Raw genomic sequence first — 22,243 nt, 5'->3', positions numbered from 1 at the left:
TTTTCTCTTAAAAGTTGTATTCGATAAATATATTTGTTTGACAATTGTTTTGATAAAAGATGAATAAAATGTTATTACCCTGACAAGTCCTGCGAATATTGTACTAACTGTTATTGTTATACAGAGGATTATTTTACAATACTCTAACCTTCGCCATTCAGTCGTTTTACATTCGTCACACACATGATCAGTGATTTCAATTTGGAAATATTGGGCAGTCTCTTCAATTTGCAATATTTCATGACACAAAAATGTTTTCAGTGCAATATGAGGTAACACGAAAAAGGTTATTTTATTTGTATATAAGAAAGTTTATAATTTTCTCTTAAAAGTTGTATTCGATAAATATATTTGTTTGACAATTGTTTTGATAAAAGATGAATAAAAAGTTATTACCCTGACAAGTCCTGCGAATATTGTACTAACTGTTATTGTTATACAGAGGATTATTTTACAATACTCTAACCTTCGCCATTCAGTCGTTTTACATTCGTCACACACATGATCAGTGATTTCAATTTGGAAATATTGGGCAGTCTCTTTAATTTGTGTGTATGGCAGATGTCACATCTATTGCCTATTTTGGTAGTAAGCATAATCACACGAACGGACATCAAAACGGTAGCGACAGCAGGAACTGACGATGGCGACACTGAGGGCGACATCAGATGTTATTTACTGTACCAGTTCATATGTGAAAGAAACTGATATGGTTGTATGGCCACCTTTCATGTAATGCAGCTGAATTCTTATTTGTGTCTTCACTGATGAATATTTTCTACTGTATCTGTAAGACGAAACACAAAGCTGACTATTTACTGCTAAATTTTCAAGCCCACCGAGACATACAATGGCTTTGTAATTGCACATTGGGGTTATACATACATGTACTTGCTAAATGAGCAGATCCAACTTGTCAGCAGCTTCCAAAGTACACCACGCGAGACAAAGCAATATAGAAACACCAGTCCACGTCATGAAAGTATTTGTTGCGAAACGGTCACGAGTTACATGTAGGTGAGAGTGGCTTGCGAAAAGCACCTTTATTGTTCTGGCAACTTGAGTAATCCCCACGACATGGCTGTTATTTGCCGAGTTGTTATTTTTGTAGCTAATCAAATTACTCCTTTACGATTCACATCATATTTTGTATGCCAGACCACATTCCCGGGACCGTGGTCGGACTATGTCGTGTCCGTTTTCTCCTGGTTGATGCCTGTAAAAGTTTTGAAATTGTTAAAGCACACTTTCTGGTAATTATGTATTCTGGCTACAACTGAGGGACAGATTAGGCCCAAATCAACGATTCACCGAACCAGTAGTGCGATATTGTTCTCTTGGACATGTTGGGGGTTTCCTGTCTGTTTTGCGAACTTTATAAAGCCCCGATTTTCTATACGAATATAAATTTTAGTTTAAATCTTTCCCTTATTTATAACCACGTTTTCAGGAATGTCCAAATGTTTCGCCAATATCTTTCAGTCGCTCACAACCTGCGAATGCGTCGTGAATTCCTTTTCCTCAACACGATAGCACCTGGAAGGTTGATCATCATGACTTCCATCGGCGGTCTTCGCTTGACGTGCTGCCTGTTTTTTCCTGATGCACGGCACCAGTGTCAGCAATAGGCCAGCGGTGCACAGCATAGCTCCCGCGTAGAAGTAACAATTGTTGTAGTCTCCGGTGACGTCGAAAATCCAACCTGAAAAAAAATATTTCACAAAACATTGTAGAGAAAGTGAAAATTGGATTTCTTTAAAAGAAGAATCCACGGACGTTTGTTTCACGGCATATTATTGGCCTTCACTTTAATATATTATAATCCAGTGCGTTTCCTTGACCGGGATTGCAATACATGAAAACATATAAAAATGTCAGTCTGGCTAATTATTCTAAGAGTTTCACAATGAATTAGAGGAATAAAATCACGCATGGAAACAAACGAATGAAACACTAGTTTCAAAAAGCTATGGGTGAACATATGGCGACGAATGACAGATGGGGCAACAGTAAGCTATTCGTAATTGCACAGTTTGTGGTCATTGGCAAAGAGCTTTGTGAGACAATGGTGAAATATTCGTGTCGTTTACTGTAATTATTGGCGGGAAATAGTGCAGCGAAAAAATACGCCTATATACACTACCAACATTATGACTTTCCAACTTCAAAGTCATTGACAAAACCGATGCAGTGACATCACTTAGCATACACATGGCATAGAGGTAGAGCTTACCTGTGATTGGAGGCCCAATCAGTCCACCGAGTCCAAAACAAATATTACATGTACCAAGAGCCGAGGGCAGCTTGCCAGCTCCAAGAAAATCCTTCAACGTAACGGCAGTGAGTGGATGGAAGATACCATTCGCTAAGCCAAAAATCCCATAAAAAATCGCAAGTCCGACAAAGTTCTGCACGGGAAAGCTAAAAATGTTAACCAGACCACACACAAGAAGCCCTCCACCTAGGCCCTGGGCTGGGGATATAATTCCACGGTCGATGATGAAGCCGTGCGTCGCCCGTCCTACCACGCTGGCAACGCCAAGAATCAAGAGCAGAGTTGTTGCAAGCTGATAGGGAATGCCGTAAGATCCTGCGCGTGCTATCAGAAATAATAGGGACGAAAATAAACCGAGTCCTATCACGAAGTAGTCAAGCAACATGATAAGAAATAAGTAGTTGTTGAATAGTTTCACATCAATCACTTTCAGAAAAAGTTTCAAGCATTTGCCCTGGTCTTTAGGCTTTTCTTCGAGCTTGCTGGTTGAGGTGTGGGTCTCGTTTTCAGCGAAACCTCTCTCGTTACCGCTGCTGTTCTCGACAACGGTCGTATGCACGACACGTCTCTGTGGCGGAGGTCGGAACAAAGCCGCACATACACAAATGTTGGCGGAGATCCCGGCGACGATCAACGTGGCCCCTTTCCAGCCGTAAGCATCGATTAATTCCAGAAACAACATTGGTAGGACGATCCATGCTACAGCTATGCCAGCAAACCCAATTCCATTGGCGGTTGCATAATGCGTCTTGAAGTAGCGAGCGAAGAAAGCCATGCTGGGCGTTAGGACGATGCCGTATCCGATACCTGTTATACAAATAAGACAACAAATCACACATATTGAGACTTTTTTCTTTTGAGTCAAAAAGAAAAATTTATCGAAACAAAACAAAAACAACCAAAAATAAACAAGAATTTTTTGAGGCGACGACGACCCAGATCCCATAAAGGACAAACTAACAGACAAAAGTTCTTCAGCAAACTGACCTGAAACGATTCCGTATGTCAGATAGAGTTGATAGACCTTTGTGGCGAAGGAACTGAGAACGAGACCGACGCTGACTATGAAACCACCAGCCATAACGACGGGTCGAGTACCAAAGCGCGCGGTCAAGGCACTTGAGGCGGGACCTGTGAAAGGGAGATAAAAAGCAGTCTCTTTTGTGTTGAGATTGTACTTCATTGGCCTGGGCATTGCACCAATTGAACAGTACATAACAGTTAAAGCTAGAATGTGCCTCGGGGAAAATTTGTATGGCCCATCGTGGATTTCTAAAACTCTTTCTTGTGTGGCCTCATTTTAACCCTTTGAGTGCTGTAATTGTTCCCACCAAAATTTTAGTGCAACATTTTAATGAATTTTTATGAAGTTTTCCGTAATTTGTTAATAATTTTGGACCAAATGGACATCACATTTCATTTGCCAAAGTTTGTTATCAAAATTTTGACAAAAATCTGAAAAAAATTGACTGGAGTATGTTTTCTAAAGGTGACAAAAATTGACTTTCGCGCTCAATGAGTTAAAACCTATAAAGTCAATAAATTTTTTACCGTCTTGTTTTCGTGAAAATCAAACATCAAACGCTTCCCAGAGACTTAACACCCAATGCTGCGGGCATTTTGAACTTAAAATATGTGCCAAATAGTGCCACGTGAAGACTGTGTTTTTATTTGTGATCATGAAATAGTGTGGCGTTTCCTAAAGCAAGGTACGGGCAAATGCTTCCAGTCTCGAAGCTCGCACGACCTTAAGGCATGTATTATATATTACAAAGATGTATATATTATTCAAGCGATCAAAATATTATTTGCTCATATCAACGGGTGAACTTGTTGAAAGGGAGAAATCACACCGTTCTCACAATATATTGAAGCTCTCCTTGCCATGTCAAAGTACTCCATTCTAAGTTACTTTTAATACTCAGTATAAGCATAGTTAATGCACACGTTTTTTGTTTACCTGTAGCCAGTGTAACGAACAAGGCTGCGCCGCTGATACCTCCGATGGGACCAGCACCACTGCCGAAGTATTCCTTCAGCCGTACAATGAAGGGACCGAATGAGGTGAGGCTGCCCAGTGATAGGAACAAGGAGAAGTGTCCAGCTACAACGACCACATAACCCCATCCGCCGTCCGGTGGTGCGTCCTCATATGTGTCAGCCATGGCGCAACTGGTCCCTTGAATTGTTTTCCTTTAAGTCATGATGTCCCCAAGCTCTGATGACGAAACAATGCCAATATTCTTTTAATATGTGGATCTAATTGGGAAGGGGTGAAACATTGTACAGGCTTTCCGAAATGTCACTAAAGTGGTTCCGTTCCTACCTTTCAGGGCGTAGACAATTTGTCACGTACATGGGAGCACACTCTGATGTTATGCCGATGGCAAGTGGAGTTCCTCAAGGTTCTATTTTAGGCCCCCTCTTATTCCTAATGTTTATTAATGATCTTCCGCTTTGTCTCAATTCGGGAAGTTTGAATATGTTTGCTGATGACCAGACCATGTGTGTTTCAGGTATTGATATTAATCACATTGAAAATCGTATGAACGGAGATCTTCTTCCAGTTTCAAATTGGGTCCATAACAATAACATGGCTATCAATACTACAAAAACAAAGTGTATGGTTGTTGCATCTTCCCCCAAAATCAAAGTTTTTTTTGACTCTGACATTGTGTTTTATATCCATATTAATGACACTAGAATAGACGATGTTACTAGCCACAAACTACTTGGTGTACAAATAGACAACACTTTAAGTTGGGACGACCACATAAATGATCTTTGTAAAAAGCTTTCGACCAGAATAGGTGTTCTTAGACGACTTCGCGCTACTTGCCAAAGAAATGTACTTTTATTGGTTTATAATGCTCTGTTTCTTTCTTTGATTGATTACTGCTGTATTGTATGGGGTAATACGTCTAAGACAAATCTGCAACGTTTGTATAAACTTCAGAAAAGAGCTGGCAGAGTCATTCTTGGTGTGGACATGACATTTTCCTCTCGAACTCTGCTTATCAGTTTGCATTGGTTACCAGTTGATCTTCGCATTGTGTACTTCACGGCTATTATGTCTTTCAAAGCTCTTAATGACCTTGCACCCGGCTATATCAGAGATCTTTTCCGACCTCTTTCTGAAATGAATCGTTTAAATACTAGAAGTGTTAGCGCTGGTGACCTTCACCCACCAAGGTTCAGGACTACCATGGGTCAAAGGTCGTTTGCTTTTCGAGCTACGAAAATTTGGAATTCTATTCCTGTGTCTATTCGTAATTGTGAAAGTTTGTTGTCATTTAAATCTGCTTTGCACAGTTATCTCTTCATGAAATTTTGTAACGAAGGTTCTGATCTGGATTAGATCATTTAAATTTGTATTTATTATTTATACGAACTGTATTTTTCTCGCATCTTCTTGAGCTTTTGTACAGCTCTTGAGGGCTCTGGTGTAAATTACAATATTTATCTATTGTAATCAGATTACCCTTGTTACGTGCAGAGAAAACGAACAAAAGGGTGAACTCAGCAGTTAACGTTTAAACAAAATTTATTACGAAAATAAAACTAATTGCTAAGTCAGGGATAGAGTACAAGCTTTAAAAGTGTACAGACTACTTATCTCAGCTGGGACGGCAAAGCTCCAGTCTCAGAGTTGTAACAGTCAGTTGGATGAATGAACAGTCCTTGCAGGCTTGAAGCTGCACAAAGTCCACAGTATAAATCCAGCGTTGGCAGTGAAGGTCTTGAAAAGTCTTGAGAATGACTACTGCTGGAGTTTAGTAACACACAAGAGACACAATCCCAAAAGTCTGACTGGAAGCTGAGCACGTCCCTTTATAAAGGCATATAAGAACAATCTAGAACTTTTATTGACATGCTAATTACTGTTCTAAATTATCTCTCTTACACAACTAATCAACTTTCCAGAACATTCCAAACATGACTAATTGAATTCAAGGTTGTGAGGTCATTAAGGGCAGTGACCTTGAGAATGTTCTAGACTAATTGAACTCAGGTCATGATGAGTGTGGGGGGAAATGACCTACATAACACACCCCCTCTTCAAAAAAAAAAGAAAATTTTCAAAGAAAAATCTTTCTTTTGCAAATGTAATCTTGAAAAAGATTTAAGTACTCAATTTTTTTTTTCTTACTCTAAAGTAAAACTTCTTGAAAGTGAACAACAATAAACTCTAAATACGAGAGAGACAGTCTGCAATTAAATTGTCTCTGCCTTTGATATGTCTAATGTCAAGATTAAACTCCTGTAACATTAAACTCCATCTTAGCAATCTCTGATTTTTGCCTTTAAATTTCTGCAGAAAAACAAGAGGGTTGTGATCAATATAAACCACTATTGGCTGATTTGAAGAAGTAACATAAACTTCAAAATGCTGTAAAGCTAATATCAAAGATAAACACTCTTTTTCAATTGTAGAGTAGTTTCTCTGGGATTTGTTAAATTTGCGTGAAAAATAGCAAACAGGATGATCTACACCATGACTATCCTCTTGCAATAAAACAGCACCAGCAGCCGTATCACTAGCATCTACAGCTAATTTAAATGGCAAAGTGAAATCTGGTGCAGACAACACTGGGGCACTTTGCAGTATGGCTTTAAGTGTATCAAATGCCTGTTGGCATTGCTCTGACCAAACAAACTTTACTTTCTTTTTAAGTAAGTTAGTCAAAGGCTCAGTAATTGTGGAGAAATTTGGACAGAATTTTCTGTAGTAACCAGCCATACCGAGGAAGCGCATCAGTTGTCGTTTGCAGTTTGGTATGGGAAAACTTAAAAATGGCACTGATTTTGGCATCAACAGGTTTTACCTCACCCTGTCCTACAGTATGTCCGAGGTAAGTCACCCTCGCCCAACCAAACTCAGATTTGGCAAGGTTGACAGTCAACATTGCTTTACTCAGTCTCTCAAAGAACTTCCGCATGAGCTTGATGTGTTCCTCCCAGGTGTCAGTATACAGGACGACGTCGTCAACGTAAGCTGCACATTCGTCTAGCCCGGATATGACGTCGTTGATCATCCGTTGGAACGTTGCCGGAGAGTTCTTCATTCCGAATGGCATCACCTTGTACTGGAACAATCCGTCTGGTGTAACAAAGGCGGATATTTCACGAGCACGATCCGTCAGAGGGACTTGCCAAAATCCCTTCAGTAGGTCAAATTTCGTCACGTACTTGGCTTTTCCCACTCGGTCGACGCAGTCATCAATCCTCGGGATTGGGAAAGTGTCTGTCTTTGTTAAAGTGTTGACCTTCCTAAAGTCCGTGCACATACGATAACTGTGATCTGATTTGGGAACAAGTATGCACGGCGAACTCCAGTTACTTTTACTGGGTTCAATAAAGTCATTGTCCAGCAGGTATTTGACTTCTTCCTGGAGATATTTTGCTTTTGTTGGATTCAGTCTGTATGGATGTTGTTTTACAGGCTTACTGTCCCCAACATCAACGTCGTGATAGATGACGTTTGTCCTCGTTGGAACATCTTGAAACAGGTGTTTATATTCATGGAGCAGTTCTTTCACCTGTTGTTGTTGTTCTGGCTGGAGGTGTGCCAACTTTGTAGACTCCAGCTTCTCCAGGATTTCTGAGTTCTGAAGCTTGACCGAGCCCAGCTTTGAGTTTAGAGTATTTTCACTCAAGTCAGTTTCAGTATCACTATCTTCATAATGGTTTGAACTGACTGCACTGACAGGCTGAGTTATAGTAGGATTATCCCTATCCAAATATGGCTTAAGCATATTTATGTGACATAGCTGTTTTGTTTTCGCCTGTCAGGTGTTATTATGATGTAATTTAAATCACTCAATTTCTTATCAATTAGGTATGGCCCAAAGTAACGAGCATGGAGTGGTTTGCCAGGAACCGGAAGTAGAACAAGAACTTTTTGACCTGGTTCAAACTTCCGTTTTGAGGTGTTTTTATCATATTTGGTTTTCATTGACTGCTGAGATGACTCAAGATTTTCTCTGGCTAATTCACATGCTTTAGAGAGTTTTGTACGAAAATCTGACACATATTGCAAAATATTCAGACAATCATCATCGTCTGATAGGAATTTCTCTTTAACGAGCTTAAGTGGGCCACGGACTGTATGTCCAAATACAAGCTCAAATGGGCTAAAACCAAGAGACTCCTGAATTGACTCTCTAACAGCAAAGAGCAAAAAATGAATTCCTTCATCCCACTGTTTCTCTGTGTCAAAACAGTAGGTCCTAATCATGTTTTTCAAAGTTTGATGAAATCGCTCAAGAGCACCCTGACTTTCTGGATGATAGGCGGATGACCTGTACTGTTTAATGCCTAGCTGATCCATTACTTGTTGAAAAATACCAGACATAAAGTTGGAGCCTTGATCGGACTGGACACATTTAGGGAGGCCAAATAAAGTGAAAAATTTGACTAAAGCTTTCACTATAGTCTTTGTCTTTATATTTCTCAGTGGTATGGCTTCTGGGAACCGAGTTGATGTACACATTATTGTCAGCATGTACTCATTTCCTGATCTTGTTTTGGTAGGGGCCCAACACAGTCTATTAGTATCCTACTAATGGTTCTTGAAATGCAGGAATTGGCTGTAAAGGGGCCTTTGGAATGGTTTGATTCGGCTTTCCTACCATTTGACATGTGTGACAAGTTTTACAGAAATGTGCTACATCCTGCCTGAGATTAGGCCAATAAAAGTGACTGAGAATTTTATGATAAGTTTTCCTGACTCCTAAGTGACCAGCCCAGGGAGTTTCATGGGCCAGGCGCAATATTTCAGCACGGTAGGGCTTTGGAACCACAATTTGATGTTTATAGCCCAATCGTCATCAACCAAAACATCTGGAGGTCTCCATTTACGCATGAGAATACCAGACTTTGTATAATAGGAAACAGAGCTATCTGAAGTTTTACCTTCATCATCTAACCTGTCAAACAAAGACAAAATATCTGGGTCTTTGTGTTGTTCTGCAATGAGATTTGATCTAGAAAATGTCTGACTTTGGTCAGCAGAAGTTTTACTGGAAGTTTCAAATCCACGAGGGATAACGGAATGATCCGTGTCAAACACCTGACTGAGAAAGGTGTCATTTAAGTCAACATCTGTGACATTATTTTTGAGAGTATTTTGATTCTCGGAAGTTTTCTTTGACATGGCTCGAGTAATGGCACATGAAGGAATAAATCGGGTATCTCTTGTTCAATTGGCTCTGGATCCTGATCTAAACTAGGATTATCAGTCACAAGTGGATTAGTAATGACCTTGTCCCCAGCAAGGTCGTTTCCAAGAAGAAGGTGAATCCCTTCAAAAGGCAAAAAAGGCCTAATACCTAAAGTCACAGGTCCAGAAACAAAGTCCGAAGACAAATAGACATTATGGAGAGGAACAGGAATGTAGTCATTACAATCTACCCCCTTAATAAGAACTTTAGAACCTGAAAATGACTTTTCAGAAAACGGCAGGGTATCTGCCAACAAAAGAGACTGGGAAGCCCCGGTATCTCTTAAAATTTTGACAGGGGTAGCGGAAGAAAAATCACTAGAAAGTGATATAAAACCATCATGAATAAATGGTTCGAAAATACCCATAATGCTATCTTGAGAAGAATTGACCTTGACCTCATTAATTGGGGATAAGAGGGGTTTAACCTCAGAAAATGTGTTGCACACATTATTAGACTCTAATTGAGTTGATGAAGAAATAAAGCCGGTTGGCTTAGATCCACTTTGACCACTTTGACCTTCACGTTTTCTTTTCAATTTGAAACACTCTGACATTAAATGGCCGTCTTTCTTACAATAATTACAAGAAAGTGTACCGAACTGTTTGTCAGAAGGAGTTTGAGACTTGGGATCTGATGATGTGGGAGTGTTACTTGAACTCTGTGAACTGTTGTCATTTGATTTTCTACTCTGCTTTGAAAAATTCTTGGATGAAAAGGACGAGTTAAATTTACCTGCATTGTTCTGTATGAAAAGGACTGGGATGGTTTGCTGAGAAATGAAGATTTGTGGGTCAACGAATAATCATCGGCCAAACGTGCAGCAACCTCCAATGTATCTGCCTTTTGTTCATTGATAAACGTCTTGATGTCACTCCGGATGCACCTTTTAAATTCCTCAATCAAAAAAGTTGTCGTAATTTGTCATAATTCTGACTGACCTTTTCAGAAGAACACCAGCGATCAAACAGTTGTTCTTTTGTTCGAGCAAATTCAACATAAGTTTGATCTTTCGCCTTCTCACAATCCCTAAATTTCTGACGGTACGCTTCAGGCACCAACTCATAACCCTTGAGAATTAATTCCTTCACAGAATCATAATTTGAAGCCTGCTCTACTGACAACTGAATGTAAATTTCTCTGGCTTTACCCACCAAAGCACTCTGCAAAAGCATAGACCAGGACTCCTTAGGCCAATTCAGACTCTGAGCAATTTTCTCAAAATGGAGAAAATATTTGTCAACATCCTTTTCTTGGAAAGGGGGAACTAACCTGAAATGCTTAGTGATGTCAAACTTGTCTGAAGGGAAGAATTTTCCTGACTGTCCAAGCTCTAAACGTTTTATTTCTACCTGTAATCGCTGTTCTTCTAATCGCAATTCTTTTTCTCTCTGTCTTTCTTCCATTTCTAATCTTTCCTGCCTTTCTTTTTCTTTCTGTCTTTCTTCCATTTGCAATTCTTTTCTTTCATTTCCTTTTCTAATTCCAATTTCTTAAGCTCCAAATCTGCCTGTATTTCTAATTCTAATTTTTTGAGTTCGAAGGAAGACTCAGGCTCATAATCTTTTAAGGCAGACTCCTCAAAATGACCAGAATTAACTAAATTTTTGCAATCTTGAACTGTATTTCCCGCTTGCGCATAGATCTTTTGACATCTACTTTAAGGAAATTTGCCAGTGCTATGAGGTTGTCTTTTCTGAGGGAATTAAATGTGTCCTGATCGAGGTCATCCATAAATTCGTCTGGCTTGAATTCCGCCATGATGAATTTCGCTGAGTTCACAGTGTAAAGTAGTTTTGAAAAGGTAGGCAAAATGTTGTCAAACGGCTCAAAATGTTCGTCTCCCGGACGAGCCCCCAATTTGTTACGTGCAGAGAAAACGAACAAAAGGGTGAACTCAGCAGTTAACGTTTAAACAAAATTTATTACGAAAATAAAACTAATTGCTAAGTCAGGGATAGAGTACAAGCTTTAAAGTGTACAGACTACTTATCTCAGCTGGGACGGCAAAGCTCCAGTCTCAGAGTTGTAACAGTCAGTTGGATGAATGAACAGTCCTTGCAGGCTTGAAGCTGCACAAAGTCCACAGTATAAATCCAGCGTTGGCAGTGAAGGTCTTGAAAAGTCTTGAGAATGACTACTGCTGGAGTTAGTAACACACAAGAGACACAATCCCAAAAGTCTGACTGGAAGCTGAGCACGTCCCTTTTATAAAGGCATATAAGAACAATCTAGAACTTTTATTGACATGCTAATTACTGTTCTAAAATTATCTCTCTTACACAACTAATCAACTTTCCAGAACATTCCAAACATGACTAATTGAATTCAAGGTTGTGAGGTCATTAAGGGCAGTGACCTTGAGAATGTTCTAGACTAATTGAACTCAGGTCATGATGAGTGTGGGGGGAAATGACCTACATAACACCCTCTTGAAATAAAGTATAATAATAATAATAATAATAATAATAATAATAATTTGATACATAGAAGATTGGTGAGAGGAGCATATAATATATATATATATATATATATATATATATATATATATATATATATATATATATATATATATATATATACTGAGAATCTAGGAACTTGTAGTTGTCACTCTACAGGCTGTTTCATGCGCTAAGCAATCATCAGGATGATTGCTTAGCGCATGAAACAGCCTGTAGAGTGACAACTACAAGTTCCTAGATTCTCAGTATTACCGCCCTGCAGAAATGCATTGAGCACTATACTTTGCCTGCATTGACAAGCAAACCATTTTCGTATATATATATATATATATATATATATATATATATATATATATATATATATATATATATATATATATATATATATATATATATATATATATATATATATATAGGCGTATGTGTGTCTCTGAGCCTGTGTCTATGTGTTAACCGCAGAGCGCTAATGATTACAGCCCGTCAACGACCGGAAATACAAGATGTAAATTGCACCAATGTATTACTAGTGATACCTCGACGATCACGAAGGGAGTATTCCAAAGCCTGTAGTTCACAGTACAGAAAACAGCAAAAATTCAACAAAATTAGAAACACGTCATGCTCAGATATTCCTCCCCAAAGTATTTCAAAAATAGCTGCCTGACGCGCATCAACAATATGATGCGCCTAGCGCCAGTGAGCGGGTACATAGTTACGAGTGTTTAGATAGTGGCCGGCCGCCGCATAATATGCATAGAATAATAGCATTATTATTCTATGCATATTACCCGGCGCCGCTATGTATCTAAACACTCGTAACTGTGAGCGGGTATATATGTATATTGTCAGCTGCTGGCTCCTATTTACGGGTGTACCCTGTCCAGGTCATCTGACATACATACGCGTACTTCTTCCAAGCAAAGGATATATATCCCATAGAGCAATTACGATGGTATTTGCCAAGGGCGTAGTCACGCTTGTAGAGTATGCAGAACAGCGGTTGAGGACGTATCGGACACCGTATATTTCGAACACTGGCGTCGTCTTCGTATCTGGATGTTTCGAATAAACCACGATACCAAAGCTAAAGATACACAGCGAAAGTTTCGGTAATTTTTTACTCTCTCTCCCCTTAATGCTTTCGTTGCACCGTGTACGTGAAAGTAGACTGGTGCACTGCCTTCTTAAGAAAGCACTGTTTTTATTCCGTAGTCCATCGATCCACATTGTTTGCTTCTTGTCATGACGTTTTTAATGCCTTCGAAAGAGAAAGCTGGAAAGGGGTCATGGCCAAAGGGTAAGCGTATAAAACGCTGGCAAAGCGGCGAACGAAACGGAACAACACAGGGTGTAAACGAGCAAACATGAGCTTTAGAAAAAGCAAACGAACCAAACGGACTCACCTTAAGACGAAGCTGGATGATAAATAGTGCAGTGCTGAAAGTGACTCAAGGACAATGGGGCAGGCGTAAACACAGTTCACACTGCGCCGCCGTCAGCTGCGAGTGAGAAACAGAAGTGGGTAGACCTTTGATCCGCGAAATATAAAAAAGAAAGAAATCACGAGATTGAGTATTGATGGCGCAATGCAAGAAAGGGAAAGCATTTTGTATGATGAAATGATCATAATTGGCTTAAACCGTCGGAAATAATTGCGAAAACTATGAGAGGAGATACAAAAGACTTCGACAGATACAGGAGAATATTAACTTAAAGGTAGAATGCTTTTCAAATTGTTCCCATACTTTTCTGGTATACTACTTGTGCGGCTCATTTTGAATTTCACCGTCGTAGATTTTTTTTGGAAAATCGAATATTTTTTCCCCATTGAGTTAACACAGGGATAACGGCCATTTTTAATTTCAAATATCGGTAAATGTGAGGTAACCAGTTTCTCTAGTACCAGAATTTGATCCCTGATTTTTGTTCTTGATTTGGCAAGAGTATGGTTGAAAGTTTCATTAAGGAAAGTTTGAGCACAGAGGGACTGTGGTTTGAGTAAAAGTTTAAGTCTTTCACTTTCTAGGCAGAAATTACCTTAGGTAACAATATGCAACACTTCTAAATTCTTTCCCAGATTCATTGAAGAGCATCATCAGACCAGACGGTGTAAGAAACTGAAGAGAAATTTTTTATATTTGAAACTCAAAACTAAGAATTGCCCCACAATTACCCGACACGGCTTGCAAAAATTTCTATATCTCCAAAGTAAATCACTCTATAAGTCAACACAAAATACGTTGCAACCAAGCATTGGAATTCGCTATCTGATAACAGAACCACCTTTAAGCTGCAATTGAAGCAATATCTTTTTCTAGTTGATCTGTTTATTTATTCTGTTCTTTTCTATAGATCTGTTCTGTTCTTTAACTATCAGTCTGATGCAAAATAAATGCATTGCATTTCACATAGAGCTTCGTTTTGGGGCCACAAGCTCAACCAGTCTCTAAGAAACTACTTTAGTGGCTCAGCCAGAATTATGATCTTTTTTGAGTTCGAATAGCATACAGTATGAATGTTTAGTTGTTTCTGGCGAATAAAGATCATTATAAGAAAGACTTGTGGCAAAACCGAAATCACTGTGTCTGACAAGAAATTGATTTAAGTCAAGGTCAAACTAGCAAAACGGTGACTTTAAATCTTACCCTCACTGGTGGTAACTACAAAACTTCTTTATTCATTCGTTAAAAATCATCAAGAATAGTACAAAGCGAGCTCTATGGCTTAACCTCGACGACAATCACAGAAGCAAACAAAACAACATTTTAAGGTGGTATGCGCCTCGAAAGTGAAAGACTTAAAATTTTGCTCAAATTTTCCTCAAAGAATATTTCGGTCATTCTCTTTCAAAATCAAGAATAAAAATCTGGGGTCACCGTGCAAATTTTGGAACTAGAGAAACAAATTACTCAAGATTAACCAACATTTGAAATTCAAAATGGCCGCCATCCCTGTGTTAACTCTATGGAGAAAAATTAAGATTTTCGATTTTCGAAAAACTAAGCTGGTGAAAAGTTCTCTTACGCCAAGGGCTTTAAAATTAACCCTCACAAAAGGTAGATCAGAAAAGAATTGAAAGAAGTTTGAGAGTCCGAATATCTGTCCCCGAGGCGCGTTCTACCTTAATTTGAAAGGCGGGCTATAAGGGCCAAAATGGACACTCTTTTCTAAGTGTGTATGTGTGAAGGAAACATAATGGAAAATGTATCCCTTGTTTTGTTATAAAATCTCAACGATAACACAGATAAAAAATAGCAATAACTTTACGATGACAACATTGTAACAAATATTACTGACCATATCTACAGTCCCTCCGTCACGTGATTTCCAAGTGTAATACATAATTTGGAACGTAAGAAATTCGGTTGTTCTTGAAGGTATTAAGGTTATCCTCACATTCTATGTTATGCAATCATGTTTTTTGTCTTTACTAATGAATACTTCATTTCTATCGTATATTTATAGCAATTAATAAACCACCTCAACTTCGACTACATACTATGCACGAGTGGTAGTAAGGGATATTGGGTGGAGTGTATATATGGAGTGAGCTGTCAAAAAATCTCGTGTTGTATTCGTCGCTGGGGTGGATTATTGCTATTACAACATAACAGCATGTTGAAATTCCGGCATTGAACGTCAAGCAAGGAATTTTTCTGTAGCTGATAGCTCGCGCGTGTTCAACCGTGCTATATCGCGGATATGGCACGGTTATTTTCACGTGGTGTCAACCAGTCAGATGATGTGATATTTGTTCAGTTACTTTCTGGCATGACTTTTCTTGTTGATGGTGGAAGTATCTGCGATACAGGTTTCATTTTCTTGATGAATTCACTTCGCAGAAAGGGTTGTGAGGTAGCCATACCTACTGATAGTAGTCAAGAGATGACAATGACTTCTTGCCGTGATTCGTTTGTTAGATTCTCACGCAACCATATCCTCGGTGTCTCCGCGATAAGTTCAGAGTCTCGACTATCAAAGTGTTGTATATTTAAGCATTATAATATGCTTGACTGGAATCCGGCAATCTGATTGGCTGAAGCCGGGGTTTATATTCTAAACAAGAAGACCTGCGCGCCGCGTAACATTTTTGAGCTCGCGCAAATTTCGAACGCCAACTTGAGAGCTCAACGCGCCATAATATCGAACAAATCTATGGCTTCAGATTGATTTTGATTGTTAAATTTTAGTCTAGTGCAGCTTGACGAACCAACATATGAAGAGTTTCTGTAAGCAGCGGAGGCTATGTAACAACAACATAATTTTTTAAAGTTTTATGAGCGTTTTTTTGGAGTAAAATTCTTCAAGTTCGATGTCTAATCGCGATATCGATGCGTTGCGTAACCGTATTTTATGAATTCAACTGTGCACGCGCGCGCGTTCTGAAACGTTCTTTTTTCGAGTTTGTATGAAGCTGGGCGCTCCGCATCCTGAACTCTCGTTCCAACTTCGGCCCTAAATAACGAAATTGTCCACTTGTTTTAACTTTAGCATATTATAATGAGGTTATAAACGGTGCGCTCGGGTATTTGGTTGCGGATATAAGACCTCTGGGGTGAAAATTAGCATATTTGGGTGAAATAATCACCTCGCTTCGCTCGGTGATTATTTCCCGCCAAATATGCTAATTTTCACCCCAGAGGTCTTATATCCGCAACCAAATACCCTCGCTTGCCGTTTATAACCTCTAAATAAATCACTCCCAGCGACGGTAAATCACGAGACTTTGAGCAGTTCATGACATATGTGCACGAGCGATAACGAGATTATATCATAATATTAAATCTAAATTCTGGCGTGAAACGTCAAAAAAGGGATCGATTTTTTTCTCTAGCTGAGAGCCCGTGCCTGTTCCAACCATAGCCTGGTTAATTACACGTCTCGACCAATCAGATCGCAGTACTTGCGCCATCAATATACTGGTATATGATGTAATTTGTGACAATACCCATAGTCGCTGTTATGCTCTTAATACCCGAGTAACAGTGTAGACAAACCTAACTTCTTTGTATCTGAGTGTACAGTGACTTTGTAGGCGAGTCTACAACTATCGACGCTCATAAACCAATGATAACGTGAGTATTTGGTATCAATAAAAAGCTGAGTAAACAGGCTATACAACTTATTACTAATTTAATTAAATCACAAACATAACATATGAAATCAAAATAAATGAATAAACTAAATTAAACGTACATGATGTGTTAGGACATCGTCATATCAATAAGAACTCATAATTTAGTAATTTCGATTCGTGGATATAATACCTGTTACCGAAGAGAAATGTTGTAACTTTATGTGTATGCACACTTTTTATTGTTGTGAAATCTCTGAAAAAAATTACATGAACCAATAAGCGGTTGTGATATGCGAGTACAAAATATGAAGTAATCTACGCATAAGGGCTATAAAGACACTGAGCATTGACGGACAAGGGCTTTGTCTTTGCGTATCTGAGTGTGAAAGTGTGTTATATATATATATATATATATATATATATATATATATATATATATATATATATATATATATATATACACACACACACACACACACACACACACACACACACACACTTCAGGATTGACTGGAGTGACATAGTAACTGAGTTGTGACTCTGAGTTTCGCGCTCTATGCGGTCATCAGACAACTGAGGAATACTTGCTCCCAGCATACATAAAATTTTCGTTGGCACCCAGGTGGCGAAGGTGTGGGTATGTAGTGGGCAAACGTGGAGTGGAGTGACCGACGGTGGTCTGTCAGAAAGGAAGACGGTGCAGTGATAAAGTGAAGGCGTTGCGTGATACGATATCAAAAGACCCCATAGAGGGCTCTCTCTCTCTCTCTCTCTCTCTCACACACACACACACACACACACATTTTCTTCATGAATTCATGGATTTCCGAAGGTCAATATTTCCCAGTTTCTCTTTTCCACTCATAGATACAAATGTGCTCAAAACTAGCGCGAGGCTTTATTTTGCTTTAAGGTTGAAATGTAGTAAGTAAATAATAGATAAATATACACTGTATTTTCAAACGAGCGGCGATGTTACTCAGATTCAAACTCTAGGGCATTTCAGGTTTTCGCCGTCCTTCTGAAGTATTCCAAGTTACACTTAGTTGTACTATTTTACATATCATTTCGGCAAAGTTAAACATTAATAACCAGTTGATGCAGAAAGCATTCATAATAAGCAAAAAGGAAAGGGCAAAAAAACTCAAGATAAACCGGTCTGTGACGCATATCGACCCCCCTCGGCAGTGTTGACTGAAAGGGAATCCGTGAAGTTGTTTTTGAGCCTTTCAATGCTGTATAATCGGAGTAAACGTTCTCACACGTCGCCGACAAACACTTAACAGGAGTGCCCTAGGTAACATAAAACAAATTGAATGAAAAAATTATATCAATTACTTAGTCATTGATACAATCAAACAGAAAAGCATGTGATCAATAGCTGTAGGCACCTACACGAGCCATGCTCTTCTCAGAAGTATCGTGTGTACGTGTAGTGTGTATTCACGAGATTTCAAGGAAAAGCGACTCAAGGAACGTTGGTAGTTCCCCGAAGTGTGCGATTGTGAATGTCAAGCATTAATCATACATTCACAAATCGAGCAATGCCTACTGATCAATGGTTTTGATCGCTGCGTCCCTGTCATATCATTGTCAATCACAATAATATACTACTTTTGAGAAGTGGAAATGCTGCAGAAAAAAATAATAATGGTCAGTTCAATGTGTTCATACAAATATCAGAGAAACAGGACTCACGTCCCTGGTACGCTGCAAGTGTGAGAACACCAGTGTAGGATCGATTGTTCTCACATTCCTGGCCGCTGGGAGTGCGGGATCGACTGTGTGGGAATAATAGAATCTCACACCCCAAGGACCTGGGATCAGATTTCTCACACGAGTTGGGGATATTTTGTCTCACACGAGCCGCAGGCGATTTCTGAGAGTGTGGGCTCGATTTTTCCAACACCGTCGATCCCATACTCCCAGTGGCCAGGAATGTGAGAAATATATCAAAAGAGACTAAAGCAAATCCTGATGTTGTTATAGCAACATATTGTTACATAGTATGCTCCTAGAGGCGCAGTAGTGAGGAGAAAAATTTCTTCACACTCGTGTGAGAAATCTGATCCCAGGTCCTTGGTGTGTGAGATTCTTTTTCTCACATGACCACAAAATGCGTTAAATTCACATTGGACATGTACAACATTATCCAAAATCGTGACAAGTCTGTCGTCTGCCACTGCACTTTGACCTGCTTACTTTGTAGTTCCGGTCTGTGTGTTACTCGTCGTGCCATTGGATAACATTTTGCGCGTGGAACAAAACAGACTGTTTATCATCCAATCAGAGCTCGTGTAATATTTACTGCAGAGTGTGGGACGGTTTCTGAGAGTGTGGGATCGATTTTTCCCACACTGTCGATCCCGCACTCCCAGCGGCCAGGAATGTGAGAAATATATCAAAAGAGACTAAAGCAAATCCTGATGTTGTTATAGCAAAATATTGTTACATAGTATGCTCCTAGAGGCGCAGTAGTGAGGAGAAAAATTTCTTCACACTACATTTTTGTGGATTACACGGACTAAGCTTATAGCAATGGCAATAGTGTTTTCTACATTTAAATACAATAATTGCGAATTTTTTGCTGGTATATTGAAGGGGCATGAGAAAAATAACCCCACACCACAGTGGGCTTAGACTTACACTCGTTTGGCCTGGGCAGTCCTATCATCGGGACTTGATGGCAATTCCCTGTATCCGAAAGTGAGTGTAAGTCGTGCATTTCTGTTTCGTGTGCATCATTTTACACTTGATGTATATAAAAAACATGCCGACGATTTCGCCGATGGGCGCATAGTTTACAACATATACATAGAATCGAGACAAATGTGAATAGGGTTCTGAATTATTTCACAGTTTCCATATATGGTGTGCTTTTGATGAGTATTTTTTTTTGCCCAACAGCAAAATGAAAAAAAGAGGATTGCACGGGCGAGTCTAATGTAATGAGATGTAAGCGGGGATACAGAACCAGGAACTATAACGCACACACAAAATACATACAGCCGCACTCATATCTTGTCTATTTGAACTGAGGAATACATCGCATTCGTGTGTAATCACGACTCCAAACTGTTTGTTATCCAAATCTGAAGAGCGAAGAGTCAGTGCTCCTGTCATTAGTTTAGGTGAGTGAAAAAATCCAATTTGTGATTGTTTAAACGTCGCTATAAAATTATCCTACGTGATTATATTTATGAGTGAAAACTATAAATGGCTCTCTTCGTCATTCAGTCAAAAATATCCAAAGCGGCGAGACAGTGGTTTTATTTTCATTTCGTGACAACTGTGGCAATATTCCGTAAAAGTATTACATGATCATAACATGGCCAGGTTACGGCGTCTTGAAAATGTATGGAAATCCGTCCGCGGTTTCGGACTGAGCGAGCACACGCTATCGCTATACTGTGTGATCGATTGGACAACTGTACAGGATCTTCGCTTTATAAAGCTTGATGTTGGACCACTGCATATGCCGGGTTTAGCACGCAGACCGGAATGCAGTTAGTGGCATTTGGTGACAGTTTTCAAGCACTATGTTTTAGGGGTATATCTCAGATATACCTGCTCAAAATGCTATCAAGAACGAAATCTAAAATTCATCCGAAAACAATTGCATTTGGTGTGAAAAGCCGGACTATTGAAAGGTACAAGGCCCGGTTCAATATTGCTGTGGTTTACACACTATAGTAATCAATTTATCTTGTCTTATTCCTGAATTGTAAAGATTCCAAACCCCAATTAATAGGAAGCTGGTGTAACAAAAGCATACATTCATTCAACTATGAGGAAAGTTTGACAAAATCTGTGGATGCAGTCATCTTTATTCATCGGTCACTGGGAAAGAGGATCTCAATCTATTCTGTGTCATGCAGATGTGGAAAAAAATAAACACCACTCGAAAATTTTATCAGGCTCGAAACAAGTAAATGAGACCAGAGACAGTTTGAGAGACAGTTTGAACAAAACTAGAACCATTTGCGCTTGCACTGTCTAAGCGTAATCTGCCCATCGTTGAACTATTTCCCTTTCAACTTTTCCATGAAGATAATACTTTATCGCGTGATGAATATAGGAATGTAAATCTGAAACGAAACATAATTATGAAAGAAAAAACAGCTTTTGATATTGCTAGTCTGCTCAGGGAGAAGGAATTCTCTTCCAACTGCTATGACAAGGAGACAGACATGGGCATCCTATCTATTGAAACTTTCCTCATCCTCTCTACAGCGTGGAATGTACATACGTTTAACACGATTGGAACTAATTTGGGATAATTGGATTTCTATATTTTTCAAATTTCTCAAAAGTGTTAGGTGCTGTATAGCTGAATGTTGCAATATTGCAAATAACTCATAAAAAACAAGTGTGTAATGTAAAAAGAAAAGCAGATGAGATTACATTAATTTTGTAGATTAAATCGGCACTTCTTCACCATCCAATCCCAAATGAGTTCCAATCGTGTTGAACTTTATTTCTATTTTAAGTTCAACAGAGAAAACAACGTTTAATGTCAGAGATTGCTGTGTTAGGAGTACCTTAAAAATATATAAGGCCACGGATGGATCTAAAACAGTCATTCTGTTCATAGCAGCCTGTCTCTGGTCTCACAAGTTTATTATCAACCATTTACGTATTAAACCGTGTATATATTTCAAATTCGAAATGCACTCAAATCGTTGATATTACATAAAAATGAGGTAGAGTGTTGGCAGAGTGTTTGCTCTGTTTCGTTTAAAGGCGGTCATTTCACACACATTAGAGATTAATTGAAAACTGAGTCAGTTCATGGTCTTAATCAAGATATGAACAAGCGCAAAACACGGAGGGGAGGGGCAAATTAATGTTCCCTGGTGGTACCGAGGGTTAGTTCTAATTTATTTGCTTTAATCTTCACAAGCGACAAGAGTATAGGGCGAAAAGAATATAATCGGACCAAACAGATTTGCGTTGAAGACGGGATTCGTGACAACATTTTAATTTTTTGTCTTGCTAGGTCACTAAGTTGGCGACCGCAGCTTAACCCCTTTCATCACTGCGACTTATCACGGAAATTGCAGTTGTCATACTAGTTTTTGTAGTTGAGTCGAAAACTGCCTGGGCAGAATCTCCAGTCTGGAACAGTTGACAAGCCTTCACCAATTTTCTAAAACGTTTCGGTCACGGAAACCCCGGAGAGATCATAAGATTGCAACGCCTCGCA

General features: G+C 39.1%; 1 protein-coding gene across 1 annotated transcript; it reads right to left on the bottom strand.

Annotated features, from left to right (window-relative positions):
- Positions 1 to 268: 268 nt before the first annotated feature.
- LOC139120258 (monocarboxylate transporter 13-like) lies at positions 269 to 13,506 on the bottom strand. Its single transcript, XM_070684506.1, has 5 exons — positions 13,364 to 13,506; positions 4,236 to 4,493; positions 3,263 to 3,406; positions 2,234 to 3,082; positions 269 to 1,702 (listed from the first exon to the last, which is right to left on the bottom strand). The coding sequence occupies exons 2-5, from the start codon at positions 4,438 to 4,440 to the stop codon at positions 1,479 to 1,481; spliced, it is 1,422 nt and encodes a 473-aa protein (XP_070540607.1). The 5' UTR covers positions 4,441 to 4,493; positions 13,364 to 13,506; the 3' UTR covers positions 269 to 1,478.
- Between the last annotated feature and the right edge of the window lie 8,737 nt (positions 13,507 to 22,243).

The sequence above is a fragment of the Ptychodera flava genome, chromosome 20 (assembly GCF_041260155.1).
Source record: "Ptychodera flava strain L36383 chromosome 20, AS_Pfla_20210202, whole genome shotgun sequence".
Taxonomy (NCBI): Eukaryota; Metazoa; Hemichordata; class Enteropneusta; family Ptychoderidae; genus Ptychodera; species Ptychodera flava.
The sequence above is the reverse complement of the archived record's forward strand: the minus strand, read 5'-3'. Positions and strand labels throughout refer to the sequence as shown.

What these genes read in the sequence shown, in the direction of transcription:
- LOC139120258 (XM_070684506.1), bottom strand. Translation starts at nt 4,440, where the DNA reads ATGGCTGACACATATGAGGACGCACCACCGGACGGCGGATGGGGTTAT. An exon ending in GTTCGTTACACTGGCTACAG is followed by an intron (nt 3,407 to 4,235) that starts GTAAACAAAAAA and finishes TCCCTTTCACAG; the next exon opens with GTCCCGCCTCAAGTGCCTTG. An exon ending in GACATACGGAATCGTTTCAG is followed by an intron (nt 3,083 to 3,262) that starts GTCAGTTTGCTG and finishes TTTGTATAACAG; the next exon opens with GTATCGGATACGGCATCGTC.